This window comes from Trifolium pratense, linkage group LG3 (assembly GCF_020283565.1).
Source record: "Trifolium pratense cultivar HEN17-A07 linkage group LG3, ARS_RC_1.1, whole genome shotgun sequence".
Lineage (NCBI taxonomy): Eukaryota > Viridiplantae > Streptophyta > Magnoliopsida > Fabales > Fabaceae > Trifolium > Trifolium pratense.
Genome location: NC_060061.1, coordinates 45618630 through 45630372, shown reverse-complemented (window position 1 = coordinate 45630372; position 11743 = coordinate 45618630). Strand labels below are relative to the sequence as shown.

The following is an 11743-nucleotide window of genomic DNA, read 5'->3' as shown; positions in this document are numbered from 1 at the left end:
TATATTCATCCACAGATGATAAAAGATTTGTCCCGCTTAAATATGAGGTTGAATTTTGCATATAGAGAAATTTTGATTTGGATGAGATAATCAACTTTTTTTGCTTAACAAATCTTTTATTGGAGACTAATCACTATTTAACAATAGATCTCTTATGTTACAATAAGTTAGTTATTTTAGTTAAATTTATGTTTAAGTTATCCACGTGACTAACAAAGTTATATACGTAAACAATTCAGAAGAGTGTGTCACGTAAAAGTTTTAGACGATTAACACAATAATTTGTAGAAATAATTTAGGAAAGATTTTTAGTTGGTTATTTATTTGAAGTGGGTAAGTGGAAAGTTGAGGATTAACTAACTCCCATGCTTTCTATCTATTTTTCTATATGATAATAAATTTTAAAATAAAAAGTCGAAGACCTAACAATTTAGTAAGATATTGTTGTGCGAACAATACTCCATTCTAGCTATCAGAAGACTCACTAGTGCAGCACTTCTATTGCAGACAGTGGATTCTTCGTAGGACAACTACGATTCTAGATTTAAAACCAATTGTTAACATGTATTTAAAAGGCCCATAATCACACTAGAGATTAATTATATTTTCCGTACTTCCATAAGTTCCATTGTGTGTGACTAAAAAAAAAAAAAAGTTCCATTGTGTGCATATTACTATTTTTAAGACAATATGCTCTATTTTAAGAGCATTTGGATGACATTATATATCTAGGTTTGGACATATTGTTGTTTAATTTTTTTTGCAAAACTAGTTCTAAAAACATTCTTAATATACCTTGCGAAAAATACATTAATTTTTTTAAGAGATTAACGGAAAGAAAAACACAAGAGATATTTATACTAGTTCACTATATATCCATCTAAATCTATTCTTTTCACATATATGATATGATAGATCTCACATCAATTGTCGTAAACAAAAATATGAGCCAAGCGACAAGTGAAGATATAACCGAAAGGTTGAACATATATAATCAATTATGAGAATACTTTTAAAAAGAATAGTTAAAAATTTAACTTTTACTTAATTATCCTTAAAAAATATTGAGGATTTACTTAAAAGTAGTAATATTTAGAGAGTATGATTGTAAAATATTACCTTGAAAGTTGAGTAGGTTAAATATTTAAAAACACATTTTTATTTTATTTTGAATTATTTATTTTAGAATGGAAAGAGTACTTTATGGAGATATTTTGTACGATTAACATTAAATTAATTCCACCATATTATTGCACCATGTCACGGCCTGCATCTAGAAATGATAAAAAAGAAACTAGGCTATTTTTTTTACAAGTCAACTTAGTCAAAAATGTGTCTCCAATTTGTTATGAAATAGTAGTAGTGTTGAAAGATGACTATGAATAAGTTCAATGAAATAGTTTGGTTAGTTATATAATGGGTGACGTGTGAAATTGATCATTTATTGGACCTACATCCATAATTTTGATCTATAAAGGCCAAACACTCGACAAACTAGTGTGTGCATAAGCCTTCTTCTCTTAGCATGGCTTTCCAAATATCTCATTTTCTCTCATTATTTTCTCTCTTTTTCTTTTGCATTTTGGAGAAGAGTTTTGCTATTGAAACAACATGGGAGCAAAGACACCATCTTGTTCAAATCAACTCTCTCTTACCATCAACTTCTTGCAGCTCTTCAATAAAAGGTCAATTTAGTCTTTCATATTAAGCTTAATTGTAGTAATTGGAGTGTTTTTATTACATGCATATATACTATATCACTTTTATTAATTCATTTTAATCTCTACCAACTAAATTTAGTTATTGATTAGCTATAAAATAGATATTTATTGGTAGTTGCATATGTTATATTATTATTATTATGTATAATTTTCTCTCCTATAACAAAAAAAAATTATGTAATATTAATCTCAATTTTTTAAAAACTGTCGATGTTAATATTGTTAGTAATCGTTCGTGTTATGCTATGAGTGAAATTCGAACTATCAACATCTTTATTACACTTATCCTTAACTCATTCATCCAACCACCAAGTCAATAATATATTATAATTTATATATAGTTTATAATAATGTATTGTACATATAAACTCCAAGGTCTTTTTTGAGCTTCAAAGAAAATTAGAGGAGATGATAAGAGAGAGGAAATGGGAAATTATTTCTTTGGTATACAAAGAAAAGAAAGAGAAAATGACCAATTGTGTCAATTTCTTTCAAGGGTTAACATCTTTTTGTCACGGAATATTCACATGGAACCCACCATCATATCATATATAACGATAGGAAGGATAAAGGAACAAAAGCCAGCTGCCACTCATACATTTCTTCTATGAAAAATCGATTATATTAATATTAGCAAATAACAATAGTTGAGTCTAGTAAAATAAGTTAAATTTTGACAGCATGCTGAATTAATATTTGAATTTTGACCGAGAGAAATATCCTCCTTAAATTTAATATTTTAGGTTGCTCGATTATGATTACCCTAAATTTAATATCTTTAATTTGGCATGTATTAGTGTTAAATTTTTTATAGAGAGTTTGTCATCTATTTAGATTCCACAAGACTTGAGAGATTAGTTTCTATAATTGCATGTAGAGAATATTCAATTTACGCTAAAGAAATATATTGAAGAACTACTTGAGTTTTTCTTTGCTTGAAGGAACACTTGAGTTATTGTTGTTATGAAAAGTTTACAAGATTAAGTCAATTTGTGTAAAGTTTTTATCATTCAAAAATGAATTTATTCTTTTAATCTACCCTTATGTATATTTGTATAAGCTTTTCTCTCCCTTACATAGTTTATAGTATGGACAAAATGTTAAGTTTATAATCACGGGTCAACATGAAAGCAATTAATTCATCGACATAAGACTCATCACATTCACGGGTCACTGATTACATGTATAACTTTGTGGCTTGACTCGATGAATAATTTTTGTTGATTTACACAATTCATTCATATTTGGCACCTACCCACAATAAGTTAAAAATCAAATAACAAGTGGCTTATTTACACTTTAGCAATACGTAGTGATTTTCTACCCAACTAGGCAAAATTTATATAGATGAAGATATTGACAAAATTTGGCCAAAAGATCTTGAGTTGGAAAAGTGTGAAATCTTGATAAGCTTTTCCAATTATTTTCGTAGGCGTGAAGAAAGACAAGAAACCAAAAAGTTTGCTAACTTTGGTCAATGACTTACATGGGGAAACAATTACTAATTACTAGGGTATAACTTATAAGAGAAGTCTTCAAAAAAAAAAAAAACTTATAAGAGAATTAATATATTGCTTCTTATAATTATTTGTCAAATATGGGTTATTTTGAGAAATATTGAAAGAGTATTTTGATCCCTAATTTCTCTTAATTAGGACTTTGATTCTTAGTAGACGTTTCAATGTATTTTCATAGCTTAGGCAATTTCAATCCGCTATAGGATTTTAGTTTTTTATCATAACTGGATTACATATATGGTCGAATTTAAAAAATCGAACATTAATTATTTTTTTATGGAAGAGTTATGTTGTAAACTCTCTCAAAATTATGTTGATACACGAAATTTATTTTAACCATATATTTCAGAAAAAACATTTGCATAAATTTATCTTATGTATTTGAGAATTATCTAATTATATGGAGTACAAATAGTTTAATAATATACATGCATTCAATTATATTTGTTTGAGGAATTATGCAATTATATTATACCTTGATGTATAACTATCTATCTATCTATCTATATGATTTGTATTTGAATAATGCTCAATCTCATCCAAGAAGAAAAAAACATGTCAATGGACTGTGAGAAGCTATAAATTGGAAAAATGGTGATTGTTTAATGCAAAACTAATATTAAAGTTCATAATTATTTGGTATTTAGTTATATGTGTACCTAACTAATAATAGAAAATAATTAATTATTGGTGGGTATAAATAACCCTCACTTGAGATATAAGTGTACCCAACAAGATAAGATTTTGTCTTTGAGCCCTTGAGATATATGCTTCCAATATCTAGCTAGATGCCTTGGTAAAGTCATTCTCAACCTTATATTATTAATTATTTTTAATTTATTATATTATTAATTGTTCTCATATATAAGATAAAATTCAATTTAGATAGAAAAATCTAACTTGAGAGTTATTTTTGTATTGTTATAAAAATGTTGAATTACCAACAAAATTTAGAGACAGATGAAAGAAATTGATCTCTAATTTTAACGCCTATCTAAAACATAAAGACAAAACAACAACAACAACAATAATAATAATAATAATAATAATAATAATAATAATAATAATAATAATAATAAAAATCATTATGTTTTTTTTTCCTGGTAATTGACCATATTTTTTAATAATGTCGTATAAATGTTTTTTCCATCTCATGATGTTAACAAGTAACAACACTTATTTCCTCAGTTGTTCTCAGGAGACGGGAGTCCTATTAATTAAAAATTTAATCGAGGATGAATGAAATATGATCAATAATCGTTTCAATAAAAATTTGAGCTCGGATTTTTTGTACAATTGGTTTTTACATAAAAGTATAAGACTTATTATGCAACATTATAACTTTTGTTGTTGAGAAAGTTATATTAGTATTATAAATTATTGATTTTAACGTACTGGTTAAGCAACAACAATAATTTGACACCACTAATTAACATGTTTCATTGTTCAATTTTTCAGGTACAAAAAGAAAAGCATCATTAGATGTGGTACACAAACATGGGCCATGTTCTCAACTGAATAAAGCAAAAATTCTTCCAACACATAGTGATATTCTTGATCTTGACAAAGAAAGGGTAAATTATATTCACTCAAAGGTCACAAAAAATAAACAAATTGATAAAAAATTAGATTCAGGTTCAGCCAATTTACCAGTTAAATCTGGTAGTCTTATTGGATCAGGAAATTATTTTGTTGTTGTTGGACTTGGTACTCCTAAAAAGGACTTATCACTTATATTTGATACTGGTAGTGATCTTACTTGGACTCAATGTGAACCTTGTGCTCGTTCTTGTTATAAGCAACAAGATCCAATTTTTGATCCAACAAAATCTACATCTTATTACAATATTACATGTACTTCTCCTGATTGCACTCAGCTCTCTTCAGCTACAGGTATTTATATTATATATGGTCACCATATAGCACTTTCATATTTGGTAAATTTTTTAGAATTTGTGGTAATTTTAAAGGGTAGCAGCTTACTAGTTGTTGTATTTATCTTGTGTTTACGTACGTAAAAATAAATAAATAAATAAATAAATAAATAAATAATATTTTTTACACCCAGCGTAATTTGGAAATAGTTAATATGCATGTTTAATTGAGTTGAATAAAATTGATATCAATGATGAAAACGTCATTTTGAAAAGAAAAAAATGAAAATAATTCGTAGTTTTTCTTGTTACATGAAAAAAATAAAATAAAGAAAAGCAAAAAAGACCGCATCCTAATAAAGGACATTGCTATTGACGGAGAAAATGATATTTACTTTTATTTATTTATAAAGAATAAAAGACCGTATTTTTTTGTTCTTATTTTTTACTTTGAATTTTCACTTGATAATATAATATTCTGCCCATTCCTAATTATGACAAAAATAGATAATTTTTTTTGATATATTTAATTAAAAATTTGGACTAATACATTAACTTTCTTTAGCCCATTTTTGCTTAGGAGTGAAAGGAATAAAGAATTTGTTCTCCAATAGTAAAAAGTTTTCCTTGCTAGCTTTATTTTATTAGAATCGTTTTTGCCTATATCAGTGTCAACTTATATGATCAATTTATTTTGTTTTCCTTGAAAATAAGTTTTTTCTTTTTGTTAATATTCCTTGCAAGCTTTTGTTGTTGCTAGTCTTGGTTATTGTCCACCATGCATAGAGACGTGATTATGAATAAAATACATTAAATTCTTTTGTTGCAATTTGTTTTTTACAATAAAAAAGAAAATATTTCTTGACAAATAATTTATGATCAATTAGTCCTCGTGACAACTAATAGGACAGTACCGTACGTGACCAAGAAAAAGACATACTAACTTCTCAGTTTTTGTTTTTATTTACTTGTTTTGTTATATTATATGAAAAATAATTTCTTACAAAATATTGCTATTGCAGGAAATGATCCAGGCTGTGCTACATTAACAAAATCATGTATATATGGAATTCAATATGGCGACCAATCTTTCTCTGTTGGATACTTCAGCCGTGAACGGCTAACGGTAACACCAACGGATGTCATTGATGGTTTCTTATTCGGTTGTGGCCAAAACAACCAAGGCTTATTCGGTGGCTCTGCCGGCCTATTAGGCCTTGGTCGTCATCCAATCTCTTTCGTCCAACAAACCTCTCAAAAATACCACAAAACTTTCTCCTATTGTCTTCCTTCCACTTCTAGTGGAGTCGGCCACCTCACATTTGGCGCCACAAGTAATCGTTATGTTAAATACACTCCCTTTTCAACTGTCTCCCAAGGTGATTCCTTCTACGGACTTGACATTTCCGGAATTAGTGTTGGTGGTACCAAACTTCCCATCTCTTCCTCTATTTTCTCCTCCGGTGGAGCCATCATTGACTCTGGTACCGTCATTACACGATTGCCACCGACCGCTTATGCCAGCCTCCGTGATTCTTTCAAGAAAGGTATGACGAAGTATCCAACTGCATCAGGGGTTTCAATTTTAGACACATGTTATGATCTTAGCGGGACCACGACTGTGTCTATTCCGACGATTAGTTTTTTCCTCGGCAGTGGTGTCACCGTGGAAATCGCCGCGCCAGGGATACTTTACGTGGTGAGTTTGAAGCAAGTTTGTTTGGCGTTTGCACCGAATGGAGATGATAGTGATATTACTATCTTTGGGAATGTGCAACAAAGAACCCTAGAGGTTGTTTATGATGTTGGTAGTGGTAAGATTGGGTTTGCTTCAAATGGTTGCAAGTAAAGTTAGTTTTGATCAATGAATCATTCTTATTTGAACACATATATCCAATTAATCAAGCAAAATGAAAAATACATTGAAATAATTGTATTTTGGATTTTTGATTGGCTATGGTTATATAACTAAAGTTTTCCTATAAGAATTTTTCTTGATCAATATTGGCTTTGAGCTAGTTAGGGTGAAAGAAATCTTAATTGGCCATTTCTTTTCTTAATAATGTTATTTGCAAACTAGCACTAAATAATCATGTGGGGGTTGAAATAGAAAGAAAAATACAGGGCAAAAAATTGTGGGAAATGGTGAAAAGGTGTAATATATAGATATATAGATTTGAAGGGACAATATATTGATGACTTTATGATGTGTAATTGCTGGCAATTGTTCATAGATGTGTAATATGAAACAAATGTAAGCTTGTTTCTTGTCATTTAAGGTTTGTTAATAAAACAAGAACTTCTTGTTTTGGATTATGTCTTTTTATTTAGTTTCATCGTGATGATTACTTTTTATTTTTATGAAATTTATGATTAGCTAATTGATTCAAAGGCTTGTGTCATGGGAAAATATGATAAACATGTTAGAATCAAAGATACACAAAATAGAAAAAGAGAAAGATGGCTAGAGTTTCAATAGAATATCATTGCATTAGGTTAATGTTCTGGACTAGACTAATGCTAGTCCACCTAGACCCTCACAAAGTCCACATGGCTTGCCCAACCACCTCCATGTCAGCATGGCACAACCTCTCCACCAAGATAGGGTAAAATTACTACTCTACCCACCATCTAAGGGTGATATCTTGGCAGTCCCTCTTAATGGGCCTTGGCTAGTTCAGCCCACTAAGAGGACCTTTGGCCCAGAGCTGGGGGCTATAAATACTCTCCCTCTTGGGAGAGCAAGGTAGACACTATTCATTATTGCAATTACTCTCTCTCTCTAACCTCTCTCTAAGTACCTCTTTGCTCTCTATATTCCTTGTCTGACTTTGGCATCGGAGCACCTGCAGGTACAACCCCCCCCTCCGTGGATCATCTGCTCGGATTGCTACCTACCACCTGCTCAACGGACTTCCAGCTGGCCTCCTACCTGTTCTGATCAACAGTTAAGATCAGTGGCGCCGACTGTGGGGATCTGAGTTCTCCCCTTCTTTGTTTCGAGCAAGTAAACCAAAGAACAAAACCAATCAATCACTTTTTCATCATGGCCAGTGCATCTCATTTCAGCAATGACGTTGAGGACGCTGCTCCTCCTTCTTCTCCCCGTCTGCCTCCTGTTCTCATCACTGACCTCCAGGCCCTCCCCGAGTCTGACCCTAGAGACGGGCAGGAAACTTCCTGGACTTCTGAGGACGGCGACCTGGTCGTCTTGACTGAGAAGCAGGCAGGGAAACGTCCTCAGTCCGAGCAGGGCAGATCAGCAGAAACCGACTTGTCCACTGCTTCAGTTACCAATGCTGAACTAGCAGCACTCATAGCTGCCCTAAAGCAAACCACCGAAGCTCTCCAAGGCCAGAATCGCCGAATGGACGAGCAGAATATGAGACTTGATCGCTTGGAAAGGAACCAGCGATTCTCAAGGAATAACTCTCCCCCGAGGAGAGCTCCTACTTCTCCATCCCCTCCTCGTCAGGAAACTGTCAGACAACGACGACCTGCCCTTGAGAGGATCGAGCAACCTGGCAGAAAAAGAGACCATGTCTCCCCTCCCCGCGAGGGTATATCTTCTCCGAATATGAAGAAAGGAAAAATTGTGGACCGAACACCTCCTCGTCGTCACTCTCCCCAGGGACTCAGCTTGATGACCAAACAAGGGCAGCCAGCTAGCCGCAGCCACCACACCGACCAATTCTCCAGGAGCCCAACTCCTGATCGTGAGGGCTCACCTCCCCTAAACTCACATGAGAGTGACGAGGATGATCCCCGCTGCCCTTTATCTCACGACATACTTCAAGCACCCGTTCCAAAGGGATGTGAGCGACCTCCTCCTCTCCCAGCTTACGATGGACTTTCTGACCCAGATGAACACATCGCATCAGTTAATGCTACCCTGAACTTCTTGAGGGTCAGTGGAGCAATTAGATGCAGAATATTTCCAACTACTCTGAGGAAGGGAGCTATGGCTTGGTACCACAGCCTAGCTCCTCGCTCCATAACCTCATGGATGGATCTGTCCGACCAATTCCGCAGGCACTTCACTGCTTCCCGCAAGCAACCCAAGACCGAAGCAGTCCTGGACGCCATCTTCCAAGCTGATAACGAATCTCTCCGCAGCTTCATAGAGAGGTTCAACAAAGAAGCCGTCCAGGTAGAAACAACCGATGATATGAAGAAATACTTGCTCCAAAGGGGCCTTAGGCCAAACTCCGACTTTGCTAAAGCCGTTGGAATCGAAAAACCGCGCACCTTTGGCGACCTCCTCCTCAAATCTCAACCCTATATCCAATATGAAGAGCAACAAGCTGCAGATGCTGCCCGTTATGGGCGAGCAGGAAACAGTCAACCTGCTCCTCGTTCAAATGCTGAACAGTCCAGCCGAGGAGGAGGAAGACGAAGAGGCGAAAGGCCTAGGGAACCCCGTGGACCTCCTAGCACGTTCAGCAACTATACTCCCCTTAGCAAATCCCAGGAAGAAATTTGGAAAGAGTGCAACTCAGCTGAGTTCACTAAAGCAGGAATTAAATTCCCAAGACAACAACCCACAAAGCCTGGCCAAGACAAGAGCAGGTACTGCAAATACCACAAAGGTTACGGCCATCTGACTGACGACTGCATCCAATTGAAGGATGCCATTGAAATTCTGATTAGAAATGGGCAAATGAAACAATACGTGAAGAGGAGCAATGCTCCCCGGGCAGAAGCTGCTGAGACCAGCAACACTGAAGAAGCTGCACCAGAACGATCCGGGCACAAGCCAGTTGCCCTTGCCATCTCCAGAACTGAAGACTTCTTCGTCCCTGACTACTTGGACGACACCTATGTTGCTCCTACTCTGAACAAATGGGACGCACTTGCCCAAGCTATGGTTATCTCTTGTGGAGGTTTTGACAAACAGACTGTGGGATCTATCAAGAGAAAGTTTGAAGACTTGATAGATGGCTCATCCAACCTGAGTGCAACTTTGGATAAACCGAGAGGGCAATCAAAGCCCTTAGCCTTCTATATGGAAGAGCTGCCCGGTGGAACTGCAAACTCCCAGATACCCCTGCTCATCAGAGTGGACATGGCAAATATGGACGTCCGCAGGGTACTGGTCGACCAAGGAAGCTCCTGTGATATCATGTATTCCCAACTTTTCAAGACTCTGCAACTAGATGAAACCTACCTCACTCCTTATTTTGGATCTGATCTCTCCGGATTTAATGGAGCAACAACCAAGCCATGGGGCTATGTAGACCTGCTAGTCACTGTTGGCTCTGAAGAAACTGCAAAAACTATCAAAGTGAAGTTCCTGGTAGTAGACTGCCCTTCTCTCTACCAGTGCATCCTGGGCCGAACAGCTATTGCTGACTTAATGGCTGTCCCTTCAACCGCCCACCTCAAGATGAAATATTACACTCATAAAGGCCAAGTTGCGACACTGCATGGAGACATTGAAGCTGCAAGGAGAGTCTTCAATGCATCCTCCAAAGGAAATGAGTATATCGGGCAGCTCCCCGAGTCCAAGAAGTCCAAGGCAACAACTTCCCTGCCCTTGCCAGAAATCAGCTCCATTGACCTCGACAGCCGCTTTTCCAAACAGGAAAACAAAGATGAGAAGAAGCTCCGCAAGGAGAAGAAGGAAGACGACGAGGCAAGCCAAGAGCACCGTCGTCCAGTTCCAGACGGCGAGTTCGAGCTGATGCCCTTCGGAGAAGACCCGAACAGGGCAGTGAAAATTGGGACTGGGCTCCCCGAGCTTGCTAGGAAACAACTTGAAGCCTGCTTGAAGGAAAATGCTGATCTGTTCGCCTGGCACGCTTCCGAGATGCCCGGCTTGGACCCCAACATAGCATGTCACCAGCTGACTATTGATCCCACTGCACTTCCCGTTGTACAACGTAGGCGTAGGCAGTCTCCTGAGAAATCGGAGGCTGCAGAAAAATGTGTAAAAGACCTCCTAGAGGCAAATTTTATTTCGGAGGCCAGGTATACAACCTGGCTGTCCAACGTTGTACTCGTCAAAAAATCTAATGGAAAGTGGAGGATGTGTTGCGACTATACCGATCTTAACAGGGCTTGCCCTAAAGACTCTTATCCCTTACCTTGCATTGATAGACTTGTTGATAATTCTTCTGGCTTTAAATTATTGTCTTTTATGGATGCTTATTCAGGTTATAACCAAATTCCAATGGCAGTAGCAGATAGAGAAAAAACAGCTTTCATGACCGAGTCGGGCAACTATTACTACAAAGTAATGCCCTTCGGTCTCAAAAATGCAGGAGCTACATACCAGCGAATGATGAACAAAGTCTTCCGAGGACAAATAGGAGACATGCTCGAGGTATACATGGACGACATGATCGTAAAATCCCCCGAGGAACTCGACCATGTCCTGCACCTTCGAAAGGTGTTCGAGCAGGCCAGGAAGCACAACATGAGATTCAACCCAGAAAAGTGCACCTTCGGGGTCCGAGCAGGAAAATTCCTGGGGTTTTACCTAACCGAGCGAGGAATCGAAGCCAACCCTGACAAGTGCAGAGCTTTTGCCGAGCTCCCCACTCCGAGCGATAAGAAGTCCATACAAACTCTCAATGGAATGCTAACATCGCTTTCCAGATTTGTATCCAAATCAGCACAACATGCACTC

General features: G+C 36.1%; 1 protein-coding gene across 1 annotated transcript; it reads left to right on the top strand.

Annotated features, from left to right (window-relative positions):
* The first annotated feature begins 1259 nt into the window (after positions 1-1259).
* Positions 1260-7428, top strand: LOC123918968 (aspartyl protease family protein At5g10770-like). The gene is made up of 3 exons (XM_045971171.1): positions 1260-1685; positions 4697-5131; positions 6135-7428. Exons 1-3 carry the CDS (start codon positions 1526-1528, stop codon positions 6959-6961), a joined length of 1422 nt encoding a protein of 473 aa, XP_045827127.1. The 5' UTR covers positions 1260-1525; the 3' UTR covers positions 6962-7428.
* The last annotated feature ends 4315 nt before the right edge of the window (positions 7429-11743 follow it).